Source organism: Colias philodice, chromosome 28, assembly GCF_061535455.1.
Source record: "Colias philodice isolate Cphi_HAF_F1 chromosome 28, ilColPhil1 Martin Lab GWU primary, whole genome shotgun sequence".
NCBI classification, from domain to species: domain Eukaryota; kingdom Metazoa; phylum Arthropoda; class Insecta; order Lepidoptera; family Pieridae; genus Colias; species Colias philodice.
In genome coordinates, this window is record NC_143113.1 from 5,508,754 (window position 1) to 5,524,572 (window position 15,819).

The window sequence follows — 15,819 nt, forward strand, 5'->3', positions numbered from 1 at the left end:
TTAGGTATTGTAAAGTTCATTGCACTAAATACTTTAAATTCTAAATGCGTAGAGATAGGCATTCCGCGGGAATCTCTGCGATTATCATAGAACGATTCTTAGATGTTTGGAGCTTTTACTGAGACGCTGCCAAGATTCGATGATAAAGTATAAATATAGGATTTGTTTTATAGATCGATTATATAATCGATTTTGTTCTGTTTACTGAAACAATTTTAAAAGGCAAAACATATTTTTATTACTATAGTATCATCAACTGATTTTTTACTGGCAACACTGGTGTCAAATGTCAAAGATTTATAGTTTTTCGCGCCTAATTTAAAATTCATATTTTTCATACTTTTGGAAAAACATCCGTCTTCCAACTTTTTTGTCTTGTACTACTAGTCGTTGTCAAGTGATTTTTTTTAAATTATTAACCTACATACATTTTTTTTAGGTGGTAAGTACGGCAGAAGACGCGGGTTCGAGTTTTTCTATTCTTTAAAGTTTTCCAGAATAAGACAACATTTTATGAGCCTTACTCTGAATTATTATAATAATAATAAATAAAATCTTAACTTGAATTCATACATTATTGTATATGTTACAATAGATTGGGGTTCAGGCCCCCTTACTAGGTATAACCTGTATGTATGAGATTGACGTAATCAATCGTCGTCGTCGTCGTAATCAAACGTCAATCTCATACATTCATAATCTATTCTATTGAACTTTACTCTAATAGAAAGCCACTTGTCTAGGGGGCTGTTCCTTCCCTAGGAAATTAAAATTAGTTCACTAATTTCATGAATCATTTTGAACAAAGTACATAAGAATAGTGGGAATGAATAAAATTGATTATAATATTTTATTAATTTATATATATATTATTGAAGTGATTACCAATAAGAAATAAGAATATTATTTATTTATTAAAATATATTTTTAAACTTCACACGAGGTCAAGTACCTCTAAGTAAAAAAAAACTATGGAGTCGCCCTTTGTTTGCAGACGGACCGCTAGTACTGAATAATGAATATGTATCTTAAAAGAACGATTCAATTTTCTAACAAATGTGTTGTATTAATTTTTTTATTTAAGTTAAGATTAACTAAATTAGTCTAAGAAATAAGTAATGTGGTACCTACATAAGTATAAAATATATAATACATATATTAATGGGTTGTATCCCCGTACCGCTCAGCTAAGACCAATAATAGGTGCAGAGTAATGCAGGTAAAACCGCGCGACACAGCTAGTAGAGCTTAAAAGACATGCTTTTGCATTATCCTTTTTTTGATTAACCATGTCACTGACCGATAGCATTTTTCTGGTTTTCGCATAAAATAAAAAGATAAACGCCAGACGCTATTCCAAGTATTTCCCTGTCTTATCATGGATGTCATCATAGTTGCACCGTGATGTGATTGTATCAATATGTTACAGCATTTTTTGGGGTTCGTGCGGACGGATTAACAGTTTTGTGATGGGAGAAATGGCTTTGTTGTTTATTTATGTTGATTTATAATACATAACAACTATAAACAATAAATTGTTCTTGTTCTGAACTATCTCGATTTTAGCAGTATCTAAGCTAGAGTTTTATTTATCTTTCTTAGATGTAGAAACACAGACATAGATCTAAATGTATGTCTGTGTGTAGAAACATAAAATGTCGATTTAATAAGTAGGAATGAATAAGTATTTAAATTGAAATATAGACAATATTTAATAACCGTTTTATCGTTATTGTATTTTTAAAATTATGTTTTATTTTCACAGTAACACTGCTGAATACGATTTTCACACCGAAACCAGTAATACATTATAAATAGATAATAATACATATTATACATCAAAAATATACCGGCCGAGTTGAGAACCTTCTCCTTTTTTTGAAGTCGGTTAAAAAGGCAAATAAAATAACTTACACCATATTAATATTATAATATACATACAGAACCAAGTAAAAAACATTGTATTATGAATCCAAGATCACGTACTAACGTCGCGAATTTTTGTGTCGAGTTGAACAGTTAGCTTTTGTCCCGTTAATGTTATTCGCTTTTTGGGATTAACGTTATAAGGGATTATCTTAAATGTATTATTATTTAATAAATTATTATTTTAAATATAGATTATTGGCGGTCCGCCCCGGCTTCCCCCGTGGTACATGTTTACGTTTTCTCCCCTAAGAACCATCCTCGTACTTCAAGGAATATATGTAATAAAAAAAGAATTGTCGAAATCGGTCCACCCGTTCACGCGTGATACCGTGACCAAGGGAAATATAGGTATTCATCTTAATCTGTATATAAATCTCGTGTCACAATGTTTGTCCTCAATGGACTCCTAAACCACTAAGAAAAATCTATCCTCTCGTGTTATTATTCATTACATCACTCATTTAACTCAACAACAGGAAGGCTTTTACTAATTTTTGGGTTGTTAGATTTATCTCTTTACTTACTTAATTTACTAGAAATTTTAGAAAAACTTACAAAACTAAACTTACCGGCAGAGCCGGGAAAGCGGGAAGCATAGCAGGTGCAAAGGGCAGCAGCATCAAATAAAAAAATATGGAAGTTATAATAAATTCAGTAAAACACAACAATCACAATGTATATTGGATATTAAAATTAAAACATACAATACGTTATTACCGGAACAACACATAAAAATACTGTTTAATATATTTTATTTAAGCCTGTTGAGAATATTAATTTATGTCTCCATAGAAAACAAAAAATAGGTATCGAACATCATTTTTAATTTAAAATTTACGAATAAAACGAAAAAGAGCGCCAAAGCTTATTTTTTTTTCAAGATGCACAGATAAAAAAAGAACATCGTCACGTTTAGGAATGTGAAATATTTTAACCGACCCAAATTGTAAATATTGTGTTTTCGTTTGCAAATCACGTAACAAATTCGTAATACAGTTCAATACTCCGTCAATGATATTTTTTTAGAGGCAATGACTGAATAAACGGGATTTTTTTTAGATTATCATATTCAACATTAAAAATCGTATCATACACATAGTGAAAGGATTATGGTGGGTTTTTTACCACTTGAAAATATATTTAAGTAGCTAAATGTGATCAAAAATCGATTTATATGATTTTATGATATAAATATAACGTGTTCAAATATAATTTAATATTTATCCAATAGGTATTTCAACATAAATAATTTAGAAAAAATATTTTTCCATGTTTTAAACAACAAAATGCACAGTAATTTTTATTATTTTACAAGGTAATTCCTATATTATAGCAGTCCGCCCCGGCTTCGCCCGTGGTACATATTTACGTTTTCTCTACGTAAGAACCATCCTCGTACTTCAAGGAATATAATAAAAAAAGAATTAACGAAATTGGTTCAGCCGTTCTCAAGTTATGCGCTTACCAACACATTTTGGGATTCATTTTTTTAATATAGACTAGCGGTCCGCCCCGGCTTCGCCCGTGGTACATATTTACGTTTTCTCTACATAAGAACCATCCTCGTACTTCAAGGAATATAATAAAAAAAGAATTATCGAAATCGGTTCAGCCGTTCTCGAGTTATGCAGCGCTTACCAACACATTTTGCGATTCATTTTTATATATAAGATTATTATACTGTAGCACGTAGCAGGCGCCATTAAACTCGCGTAGCGCGCGTAGATATTACATAATTAGTCATTCAATGTCTTATTTAAATTTTGATAATCTAAATGGACAGATGATGTTATATTATTTTGATAACTAAATTATACTTAATTGTCTTCTTGATATGGTATTTCTTTACTGTATGGAGTACAAAATTATAGAGACATATTGATTACATTTTGCTTGTAACGCGAGTTTTTAAAACTATGCTTAAGATTTTAGTTTTAAATAGTTTGGGACATCACTGGTATTAATTGTGTTAAATACATTAATGTTTGAAATCTAAATTAATATAACCATACTTTAAAACTCGACCAAAGCACGAGCAATAAATATTATTGCGCCTACAAAATATATAAAACTAGTGGTCCGCCCCGGCTTCGCCCGTGGTACATATTTCGCAATAAAAGATAGCCTATGTCCTTTCTCGGGTATCAAAATATCTCCATACCAAATTTCATGCAATTTGGTTCAGTAGTTTAGGCGTGATTGAGTAACAGATAGACAGACAGAGTTACTTTCGCATTTATAATATTAGTATGGATTAGCAATAAACATTACTATATTTACACTACAATATAAAAACTATGTTCTTTATTAGGCAAAAACAATACTTTTTAACAGTTACATAAAACAAGGATGTAGGTGTTGAAACGTAACCCATGAAATTATAATATCGTGAGTGAATTTAATGTTAGGTGATGAAGTCACGAATTATTTGTAACTAGCTTAATTTTTATTGCTATTATGTAAAAGTAACGAAAAAAACAAAAAATTGTATACTGGCAACATTTTACGTAATTAAAAAAAAGTAATCGAATCGTAAACGTACGGAATTCGAATTTAATCTGTGCTGGTTAGACTATGCGCGGGAAAATAGGAAAATTATAAAAAAAATAATGCAGCTAGATTAAAAAAAATATTGATGTCAATTCCGAATTTAAATGAAATATGTAGTGAAAGGATGTCTATTGTATTTTAATGTTTATTACTATTGTGTTACTATTCTATTTCGTTCGATTTTGTTTTTTGGTACAAATGAAAAGGACTACTATTAGTGGGGACTAGAGAAAATTGGATGCGTAAACTGTAAATATTCTAATATTTTTATGTAAGTAAAATAATACGGTAAGAGCTTTTATTATATTATTTTTGTTTTTGAGTGGTTCTTCTTGAAACCACAACACTATAAAAGATCAGAATACCAAAAATATAAAACAATTTACTTTTAAAAATAAATCATCCTGATATTGATACAATTTTTCGATATTATAAATGTTATCTTAGAATATTGTTATTTACTCACATAATATTTTTAACATCCCAGGAAATATACTATTTCTTGAAATGAAAAGAATAAAATACTTACAAAGGTCGTAATTAATACCGCGGGGTCGTGTCATAGATATTACTAATGAACTTGTAATAATATGTTGTAGATAAGACAAAGAAATGGACATTTTAAAAATTTCTAGTTTAAGTTATTAATTGTCCTAAGATAGGTTTTACGGTAGTAATCAGATACTCTGAATTCTGAATAGGTATCCTTATTACAATATACATCAGATTATCGTGTAAATTTAATGTATATAATGTTTGTACCTACATTATAAGCTGCACACACAGTAAAGTGTATCCATACATAATATAATATTATAAATATATTTAAAAAGCGGAACGATTTGAATATCAATAAATTCACAAAAATACAGTATTCTAAATTTAACTGCAACATGAAATCCATATCAATATATTACTTACGAAGGTGAAGCGACGATTGCCGTGGTCAGTGACTGGATGGGTTCCCTTTTCCGGTGATTTTTTTGAATCATGATAAAAAGATGGCTTCGATTGATAGATATGCAAAGTCAAGGTTGTTTTGTATTTCGATCTTATTAAATTTCGCATCACATCTGTCGCGGTGAGATTGTAGCGTCAGCAAGAAACATAAAAAATAATTTAATTTTATATAATCTTACAATATGACATGTTTAATTGCTTTTTACAATTGAATTATTAAACCAATAAGGGATGAACATTTATATTGTAAAGATAATATTATGCACTTAGAATTGTGTTTGCAATAAAGAAAATTTTAAATAGTACCCCACTTTATTTCTAAATTTTATATCACCCAAGCTGATTAGATCCATTTCGAAATATTTTTAGCTGAAATCAAGCACATTAAACTATTAATACTTTAATGTTATGAAGAGGAAAGCTTTTGTTTGCCTGTAATAGAAAATATCAAAGACTGCTAAGTATATCCATGATAAATATAATTCACCAGCAACATTATTATTGTGTACATCAGTAATATTTTGAATGAATGATATTGAAAAAATATTTATAGAAGAGCATCACGAAATATCTACACTAATATTATAAACATAAAATTTTTTGATTGTTTGTTTGAATTGAATAGGCTCAGAAACTACTGGACCGGTTTAAAAAATTCTTTACTATTAGAATCCTACATTTTCTATAAATATATATAAAACTCAAAGGTGACTGATATAGTGATCTATCAACGCACAGCCCAAACCACTGGACGTATCGGGCTGAAATTTGGCATGAAGACAGATGTTAGGACGTAGGCATTCGCTAAGAAAGGATTTCCCGATATTCTTGCGAGAACGGGGAAAAACGGGGATGCACGTACAAAGTCGTGGGCGGAAGCTAGTCCTTGATAAACGTAGGCTATAATTTATGATGATTTTGACGATTAACTACCTAGTTAAGTATATAGAGCAATTTTATCCCTATTAGCAATTTTAATTCCGCCATCATTTTTTTTTGTTAAAACATAATTAATAAAAAATGGCATTTTACTTTATTTGCTGTCGCTACCTAATCCTTATTGCGGATTCCGCGAATCTCCCCTGTGCTTTATAAAAGACCGTATATGGATAAAATATTTCGCATTCTAGTGCTGTACTGTGTTCCGTGTGTGTCTGTCTGTCTGTCTGTATACATAAAAAAGATTAACTGTATTTATTAAAACGTGAGTAAATTGTTGAACTTTTTTAATCTTAGGTTGTGTGAGAATTTGTTTTATTTTTTTTGGAAATATTTTCTGCCGTTTACAAATTTATTAATTTATTTTAGTGTACTGTTAAGTTTCGACAGTTAAAATAATTTTATTTATACGTTTAGTAAAAATAGATTAACATTATTTTTTAATCAGAAAATCCGCGAGAGGAAAATATGTAGGTTCTAGATTAGAGTAAAATTTATAAATTAAGTATATTTAATTATTGTCAGTTTCGATACATATAATTTCTTATTGCAAATGTTTTTTCTTTAATATTAGTTATGTAGTTAAATTTCAATGATGCAGTAAATTTTAAAATATTTCTATTTTATCATTCTTAGCTTTTTATATTAAATTCTCGTGTCACAATGTTTGTTAGTTGTTACCATAGTCCTCCGAAACGGCTGGACCGATTTTAATGAAATTTTGTATGTCTTTTGTACATCAGAGAATCGGTCAACATCTATGTTTACCCTTATGTGATAAGAGTAAGGTAGAACAACGTTTGCCGGGATAGCTAGTAATTCTGACTTTTAAGATTTTATTTATCAAAAGTAGTTTATTCTTGGTTGGTACTGACCCTGCCTTCCAAGCCAGAGGTCGTGGTTTCGATTCCCACCCGGGACAAATAATTGTATGATGAACATAGAAGTTAGCTCTGTGTCTGGGTGTTAATTATCTATATAAGTATTTATTTAAAATCATATATGTATGTTTATCAGCCATCTGGTTTCCATAACACAAGCGAAAGCTTAGTATGGGATCCGATCGTACCGTGTGTGAGAATTGTCCCGAAATGTTTATTTATTTAGCAGTATCTTCAATTCGAAATTTTCTTTAACGGCTGATTTTTCAATCCTTGGTTAAAACTTATTCATCGAATAACCTATTAAACTAATTTTCAATGCCTGGATAAAACTTATCCGTCCAATAAAGCATTACACCATAATATTTAAATGTCACGTAAACTGTCAAATACGGGCAATTAGAATACGTTTTTAAAATGGTAGTTTTATACATTATTCGACGAATAAGTTTTATCCAAGCATTGAAAAATCGGCCCTAACATTTCAAAAATATATTATATTTTTCCGTATTTGACAGTATACAGCTGTATACAGATGACATTTTAAAATGTTCGTGTAATACTTTATTGGACGGATAAATTTTAACCAACGATTGAAAAATCGGCCCTAATTTGAATTTATTTATTTTCAGTATAATTAAAAAATGGCCGCTCTGTTAAGGTGTATATATATATTATGTTTATATGTTTTATACGTGACAGCTGATGAGATTGAATTGGAAGCAAATAGTGGGGTAGTTTTGAAAATGCTTCGAGTGAGTAATGTGTTTTTATTTAATTTTTATTAGTAGTGAAAAATAATAGAATTATTACTAGGAATTTTTTGTAAATTATGAATTATTGTTGTAAGGCATATTAAGTTTTTTCTATAAAATTATAATAAACTAGAGGTCCGCCCCGGCTTCGCCCGTGGTACATATTTCGCAATAAAAGGTAGCCTATGTCCTTTCTCGGGTGTCAAAATATCTCCATACCAAATTTCATGCAAATTGGTTCAGTAGTTTAGGCGTGATTGAGTAACAGACAGACAGACAGAGTTACTTTCGCATTTATAATATTAGTATGGATTATAGGTATTAATCTTTACTCTTAAAGGACTAGTTTTCGTTTTAATTGTTTAAATAATTAATAAGATCTAACGATATGTCTGGTCGATTTTGTTATTTATCTGTATGCAAAAATTTTACTAAAATCGGTTTAATAATTTTCTCTTGAAAGAGCAAAGAACGTCTAATTGTATTATGATTTAATAACCTAACATTTTATAGATAGTTTGTTAAGATTTTACTCATGCTCGAGTTTATAAATATAAAATAGTTTTTTTTAAATAGAAAGCATGGTTCTCGAGGAAAGTGTTTTAGAGCAAACGGGCGAAGCCGCGGGTGGAAAGCTAGTTTCTATAATAATATCTATAATAGTAAAAAGAAAAAGATACATTTCTAACGTGGCGTGGCGTAGTTTTAATACAAAATTTCTGATTTTTCAGGAAATGGTAAACGTAACAAAAGCGGATTCGTTAAATCTACCAGCTAACGCTACATCTATTCGAGAAAATATTACAGATACATTCAGGTAATCTATACTAATATTATAAAGAGGAAAGGTTTGTAATTATGTATGTATGTATGGTTTTCACGCATAAACTACTGGACCGATTTCAAAAATTCTTTCACTATTAGAAAGCTGCATCTTTACTGAGCAACATAGGCTATAAAACATGTAGGTACCACGGGCAAAGCCGGGGCGGACCGCTAGTTGTATTATATAATTACTTCTACTTATTTTTCAATGCTTGGATAAAACTTATCCGTCCAATAAAGTATTACACGATAGTATTAAAATGTCACGTAAACTGTCAAATACGGGCAAGTAGAATACCTTTTTAAAATGGTAGTTTTATACATTATTCGACGAATAAGTTTTATCCAAGCATTGAAAAATCGGCCCTTAATCTAATAATTGTTTTTTCTTCTGTTTCTCAATTTATTATCTCGCTTCTTTGCCTTCTCCCCGTGGTTGCCTGCCAATCACTGCATAGTGATAAGGCCGCCCTTTGTGCTTTTGTTTATTGTAAATTGTTATTTTGTTCCTGGTTTATTGCACAATAAAGTGTTAAATAAATATAATTCATCATCATCATCATCATTATCACTTATCAGCCCATGTTTGTCCACTGCTGGACATAGGCCTCAGTCATGGTTTAATAATTACTATAGTGAAAATTTATTGTATGGTAGAATATTTCATCGACTATTGACTGTGCCACGCAGTTTTACTCGCGGCTATTTTATTCATTAGCTATAATATCACTGCTAAGTATCATCATAATCTGTTCAGTGGTTTTTGGATGGCGTAGTCACTGACAAACATACATTTCTAGAAACGTTTAAAATATTACTAGGATACGTATGTATTTATTTTCAACCGACTTCAAAAAAGGAGTTTTTTAGTTTGTAACCTCAGAATTGGACTGGGTGAACGGATTTTGATGATTCTCTTTTTATTCGCTTTCTGTGTGGTTTCGTTTTTTGATCTAATTCTGATAATCAAAAGACTGTTTAGTTTTGTTGTTAAACTTAATTAAAATAATACAACCATCAAATGATTTATTACAGTTGCGAAAACCGCGTATACGGCTATTATGCGGACGTTGACAACGACTGTCAGATATTCCACGTCTGTTTGCCGTCACAGACACAAACTGGCAGAAACGTTACGTACAGATGGAGCTTTATTTGTCCCAGTGAAACGGTTTTTAATCAGGTTTGTACCTTATTTCTATGAGATAGAGTATTTTTATGTGTATAGAGCCTATTATTTAAGAGACACTTATAGACAGCGACTGGCAGAAACGTTAAGTATAGGTGGAACTTTAATTGTCCCAGTGAAACTGTGTTTAATCAGGTTTAATCTTAATAACAATATAACAACGCATTTAGGACGTTTATAGGCCTCCCGCTCTACAGTCTACTGTAGTGCTTCCTTGATGTTTACATTATATAGGGTATATGACTTTTATTGTAATATGTACTAACACTAGAATAAGATTTTACTAATATTATATGGGCTATTTGGCCTGAATGTAGTCATTATAAAAAGTCATAACGAATAATAATTAAAACACTATGTTTCAATTTCCAGGAAGTACTTGTCTGCACAAGATCCCGCGACTCCATACCTTGCGAAGACTCACCATCCTACTACGACCTGAACATGGAAATCGGCAAAGTACCCGAAGACAAAAAGGAACAACCAGATAATAAAATAGAAAACGAACAGACAGATAAACCAAAACAACCAGAAGCACAGAAAGAAACAGAAACTGTGACTGTTAAAAATCAAAAACGTTTTCCTAGCCGTAAGCAAAACATGGTGGAAAAGCTAGTGCAAGCAGCGGTGGAAGAAATGAATTTAATGGAAGAAGGTGTAGAAGTTATTGAACCAGAAGAGAAGACAGAAGAGAAGACAGAACAGAAGGCAGAAGAGAAAGAAGAACTTCAAAAAGCAGAAACAGAAGTCGATGATAAATTCGAAGATTCTAGATTAGGTGCTGAAAGAAGTATTAGAACTGGTAGGAACTGGAGAGGGTCTTATAGATATAACAGGCAATAGATATTAGTTTAGTAGATTTGTAAATAGTTTATAATTATCAAGTGATAATAAAGTTAATTAAATTTATGGGATATTTTACTTTACTGCCCTTTTTAATAAAGAAGATCTTAATCATACTTCACCTTTACTTAAAATGCTAATGATTATAGAAAATTTAGTTTTTATTTCTGTACAAAAATTATTATAAGTGTGCTCATTTTATAGCCTACTAGCTTTCCACCCATGGCTTCGCCTTCTTTGTCTAAAACCTAATAAATTATATGCTAAAACCTTCCTCTTGAATCACTCCATCTATTAAAAAAACCGCATCAAAATCCGTTGCGTAGTTTTAAAGATTTAAGCATACTTAAGGACATATTATGTAGAGACAAAAAAGGGACTTTGTTATGTTATGTAGTGACTATGTAGTGATTCAAAAGAAAAGTAAAAAAAAAAATGTTTCCTAAATGTTAACAATCCATGTTACTCGCATAAATGCATATTGACCTTAAAACGTCTTACATCAATAAAATACTAGGTTTCTTATCAGCAAATCATTTTCTTGTAGATGCAATTAATTTTTCGTACGCTTGATTTAATTAGAGAACAAGATTTGCAATCAAAAGGTTCGTGTAACTAATCCGTTCTTTCTATCTAACGATGAAACAAAAATGACTTGATGTTTTGTTAAAATGCGTATAACACTAGTATTATTAGTTCTATTAAAAAGTGTAATCTCCAATGAAGAAAGTGACGAAAAATATATAGATCTATTACCTGAGGAGGAAAAGAGACAATTTTTAGAAAAGATTGCCAGACGAATATTTGAAGATTATCAAAATAATAATGAACCGAATGCATCTCATGTAGAAATATCAGACGATGAGCTAGACGCACATTCTGCGTATGTACAGGGCTTACTTCAAGAGGAAACACAAAATTTACGAAAGAATAACGAACCGCAAAGACGTGATGATAAACAAGACACTGTAAAAGTCGAAGATAATAGAAAAATTAGTGCAGAAACTGACAAAAACTTTGTAGATTTAACATTACGAGCTGGCAAAAGAGATAAACGTGGAAACACAAGTAAGGAACATAGCGCGCAAGACCATGTGATTCCAGTAATACCTATTTATGATGAAATACACGCCAAAAATAAACCAATTATTACTTCATCAGAAAACAATCACAAGAAAAATACCACAAAAAATATCGTAAGAAGTAAAGATCCAACCACACGTTATAATAATTCAAATGTATTAAGAAATTCTTATACTTACGATGACGAGGACAGTAAAAACGAAAATGACCATGAAAGTAATGAACGTTTAAGATCAACCGTTATTGATAATTTTGAACCTAGTAAAGAGAGTGACGATGACTCCTATAAGCAAAAAACTATCGAAGAGACCACAACGGATTTGATTTTGAAAGATACAGTTAGGTCAGCTGAATCTCCGCGGTACGGCGTTCGAGAGAGAGACTTAACACGCAAAGAAAACGTTCAAATACAAGAATATAATGATTATATAGAAACAACTAGTGATAATGAACTAATTTCAAAGGACATAACATCAACAAATCCAGTCATAATAACTTCAAGTTCTACGGAACAGAGCACGACAGATAAACAAGAAATACTTACTAAAAGTGGTAATACTTCTAGCACTATAAAAAATAATACAACAATTGGTGGTTTGAAACTTATTGATCTGGATATTAATGATTTTAATATTACCAAAGTATCGATTAATACAGATTCTCCAAAAAGCAACGTAACAGAAACATTTACAAGTGTAGAAATATCTACTACAACTGAAACAGTAATACAATCAACAACTAACAAATCGAATTTACCTACAACAGCAAATTTAAATAACATTAGTACTACTTCAGCTCAAGAAATAAATAAACAAAATGTAACAATTAATTGCAATGCAACAGACAAAAATAAAAATGCAAATCGTTTCAACAATGAATCTAAACGTACGATTTTTGACGATATGGATTTATTTGAAGCCAGACAAGAAAATAACATAGCAAATTTTGTGAAATCGGAAGGAACAATTATAAAAGGCATTGAAAGAATAGAGTCTGTTGCTGATGGTGTGAAAGAGAATAGTAATGAATATTACGTGTATGAAATATGTAAGTATGCATTAACATTTTTATGGCTTTGATTTAACGTTAGAGGCTCAGCCAACAAACAATAGCTAATTCAGTAAGAATCTTGATTTTTTTTTATTTATATCAATCGAAGTCAAAAATAGCTTTTAGAAATTTTGAATGAACATTTTTAACAGGTCAGTTTAACATAATTTATAGGCTATAATCATCATGCTAAGAGTCTAAGACCGCTAGGAACGGAGCAATGCGGGTAAACGCGAGGGTCACAGCTAGTTAATAATATAATTACATATATGAATTATGTATTCTCTTTAACAGCCGCAGAAAAACCTCCATTTAAATCTCGACTCGACGATGAAGAACAAGTCTATTATGCACCTGTGTATAATTACGCACCAGAATTTGCTTACTACGACCCTCACAACCGTTTCGGACCTAATACCGATGACCTATCTAAAGATTCATACGAAAAACAACTTAACAATCACAAAAGAAGAAATAAATTAAAGAATCAAGGAAACAATAATGAAAATAGAGATAAATTTAACAATATCTTCAATATATTAAAGCAACACAATTATAATAATATTGTAGATCCTCAGACTATTGTACAAAACAGTGCGATTTTCAACCCTAATGATTATATAGATATGGACTACTTTTTTGGAAGAAATGATGACGCAAATCTACGAAGTACTAAACATAAAAAAGAAAAAACAAAATATTATTTTCCTGACACAGATGAAGACGACCATCCTTATCAAAGTATGAAAAAGAGTCTACAAGACCATATAAGAGCTATAAGAAAACTTTTATATGCTCATAAGCAATTTGGGTATATACCTGAACGTCCTAAATTATCTAATAAAGACGAGACAAGACTTCGCAGTAGACTAAAACTTTCTGATGCTAATGACTTTGGGCAAAATAGAGATGACATAACAATAGATTACTATTTTGGTAGAAAAAGTTCACATGAAGTTGATTCTGAACACAATAAGTTATTCAAATTACATTTGGCACATTTGAAAGAAGGTTCTGTTACTCCAAAACCAGATAAAGAAAAGAGATTAAATCTAACAGAAATAAATGAAAAAGACGATTTTGATGTTTATGTTAATGTAATAAGAGATATGATTGAAATGGACAATGAAGCGTTAGTCAAATATGATTGGTTGAGATCGGCTGTGGATATAAGAACAGCGTTAAGCAAATTAAAGGATTTGACGTAAGTTATAATTAAAGTAGTTTCTAACCATTAGAAGTTAAATAGCACACGAAGCTAGAAAACACAAACGAACATAATAAAAGAAAAATAAAAGCTATACTTTTTTGATTATGTTTGTTTGTGTTTTCTACTAAAACTACTCGACTTATTTAAACTTCTGTTAACATTAGAAAGCTACTTATTTACTACATTTTTATTATATTTGGTTAACCGGCTGAAGTCGGGATAAGCAGCTAGCTGCTAATAATAATGTTTCTTCTCCTTTAAGCAATTTTTATTTTGCAGAAGTTTTGATACAGTCATAATATTTCATAATAGATGTACAACAGATTTAAAGTTTTAAACGGTGTTTATTTTCAGAAAGAAATTGAAAAACAACGTTCACATACACCCAAACGATTTAGAGCTATTAAAATACGTGATATACCTATACAAGTCAGCGAACGAGTCACACCAAATGACGCTCAGTGTAGAACTATTGAAGACTATCACAAAATTGAGAAAGAATAAAAAGAAGAGTGTGATGCCGCAAATTAAGAAGAAACAGAAGTTTCGTTCAGCTATCAAGCTGTGGAGGGATTTCAGAACGTTTTTGAGAAGCTTGATCTATGGGGAGAGAGATAAAAGGAACACGATCGGACAATTTGAGAGGTTTTTGACTGATTTGGAGGATCATTTGAATGGGGTGAGTTAAATATTGTGATTAATTTTATCAATGACTAGCTTTCCACCCGCAGCTTCACCCGTTTAGTCAAAGAAAACCCGCATAGTTCCCGTTCCCGTGGGATTTCCGGGATAAAACAAGGCGTGATTGAGTAACAGACATACAGACAGAGTTACTTTCGCATTTATAATATTAATAATAAAATAATAAAAAGGATTAGGCAAGATAGAGATAAATGTTATTAGATAAAAAAATTAGCGTTTTTCAAGGTGTGTGTGTGTTTGATACATGTGTTGTCTTATGACTTATTGAGTTGACTTTTGAGTGTGTTAAAATGTTACTAAAATTATTTCTTAGTGCTAATCTAAACTATAAAAAAGGAAACAGTACAAAATTACATGTTTTTGATTCTTAGTGTGGTAATATTATATCCGACCTTCAGTCAGGTTATATTATTATGTTATCAGGTAAATTATCTTGTTGTAAGTATATTTTCATGCATATAAACCATTTTTTTTTATTTCAGTTACACAACGCTATAAAAAGCATAGCTTCCATAACAAAATTCAAGAAACAGAACTGGTATGCGGATCTCAAAGAGATTTACTTGAAAAACGCAACCAAAAGGGAACTTTTAGAAGTAATTTTACACCTGGGTTTGTCCCGACTCCTGGCTTTGATAGAAGATAGTTCAGAAAGTGGATTGGAAGAAAATTTCTCTAATTTTGTTTACAATTATGGAAATGAAGTTAATGTAACAAGGCAAGATTTTATATTTGTGTTGAGATTGTTACATGCTATGAAGGAAATAAATTAATATTTATTTGTGTTTTTCTTATTTCTAGTTGTTATATCCTACTAGAGTTTACATCAAGCTTTGCTATTATAACAAACTAGCTTTCCGCCCGCGGCTTCGTCCGCCTATTAAAACCTAATAAATTATATAC

The 15,819-nt window shown here is 30.8% G+C and overlaps 4 protein-coding genes across 5 annotated transcripts in view; all 4 read left to right on the forward strand.

Annotated features, from left to right (window-relative positions):
- LOC149476386 (uncharacterized) overlaps nucleotides 1–15,819 on the forward strand; it is a 244,529-nt gene that overhangs the window by 95,978 nt on the left and 132,732 nt on the right. The window lies entirely within an intron of this gene.
- Nucleotides 6,569–10,937, forward strand: LOC149476390 (uncharacterized). The gene is made up of 5 exons (XM_089712334.1): nucleotides 6,569–6,643; nucleotides 7,897–8,014; nucleotides 8,746–8,831; nucleotides 9,875–10,022; nucleotides 10,401–10,937. Exons 2-5 carry the CDS (start codon nucleotides 7,904–7,906, stop codon nucleotides 10,869–10,871), a joined length of 816 nt encoding a protein of 271 aa, XP_089568460.1. The 5' UTR covers nucleotides 6,569–6,643; nucleotides 7,897–7,903; the 3' UTR covers nucleotides 10,872–10,937.
- Nucleotides 11,543–12,761, forward strand: LOC149476391 (uncharacterized). Its single transcript, XM_089712010.1, has 2 exons — nucleotides 11,543–12,676; nucleotides 12,750–12,761. The coding sequence occupies exons 1-2, from the start codon at nucleotides 11,543–11,545 to the stop codon at nucleotides 12,759–12,761; spliced, it is 1,146 nt and encodes a 381-aa protein (XP_089568136.1).
- On the forward strand, nucleotides 12,857–15,689 carry LOC149476392 (uncharacterized). Its single transcript, XM_089712021.1, has 4 exons — nucleotides 12,857–13,001; nucleotides 13,299–14,208; nucleotides 14,569–14,893; nucleotides 15,399–15,689. Exons 1-4 carry the CDS (start codon nucleotides 12,857–12,859, stop codon nucleotides 15,687–15,689), a joined length of 1,671 nt encoding a protein of 556 aa, XP_089568147.1.

Bases quoted from the DNA above. Each gene is read 5' to 3' on its own strand.
- LOC149476392 (XM_089712021.1), top strand. From the start codon at position 12,857: ATGGATTTATTTGAAGCCAGACAAGAAAATAACATAGCAAATTTTGTG. The intron at 14,209-14,568 runs GTAAGTTATAAT...GTTTATTTTCAG, and splicing joins AGCAAATTAAAGGATTTGAC to AAAGAAATTGAAAAACAACG. The intron at 14,894-15,398 runs GTGAGTTAAATA...TTTTTATTTCAG, and splicing joins TGGAGGATCATTTGAATGGG to TTACACAACGCTATAAAAAG.
- LOC149476391 (XM_089712010.1), top strand. From the start codon at position 11,543: ATGCGTATAACACTAGTATTATTAGTTCTATTAAAAAGTGTAATCTCC.
- LOC149476390 (XM_089712334.1), top strand. From the start codon at position 7,904: ATGGCCGCTCTGTTAAGGTGTATATATATATTATGTTTATATGTTTTA. The intron at 8,015-8,745 runs GTGAGTAATGTG...CTGATTTTTCAG, and splicing joins TAGTTTTGAAAATGCTTCGA to GAAATGGTAAACGTAACAAA. The intron at 10,023-10,400 runs GTTTGTACCTTA...TTCAATTTCCAG, and splicing joins GTGAAACGGTTTTTAATCAG to GAAGTACTTGTCTGCACAAG.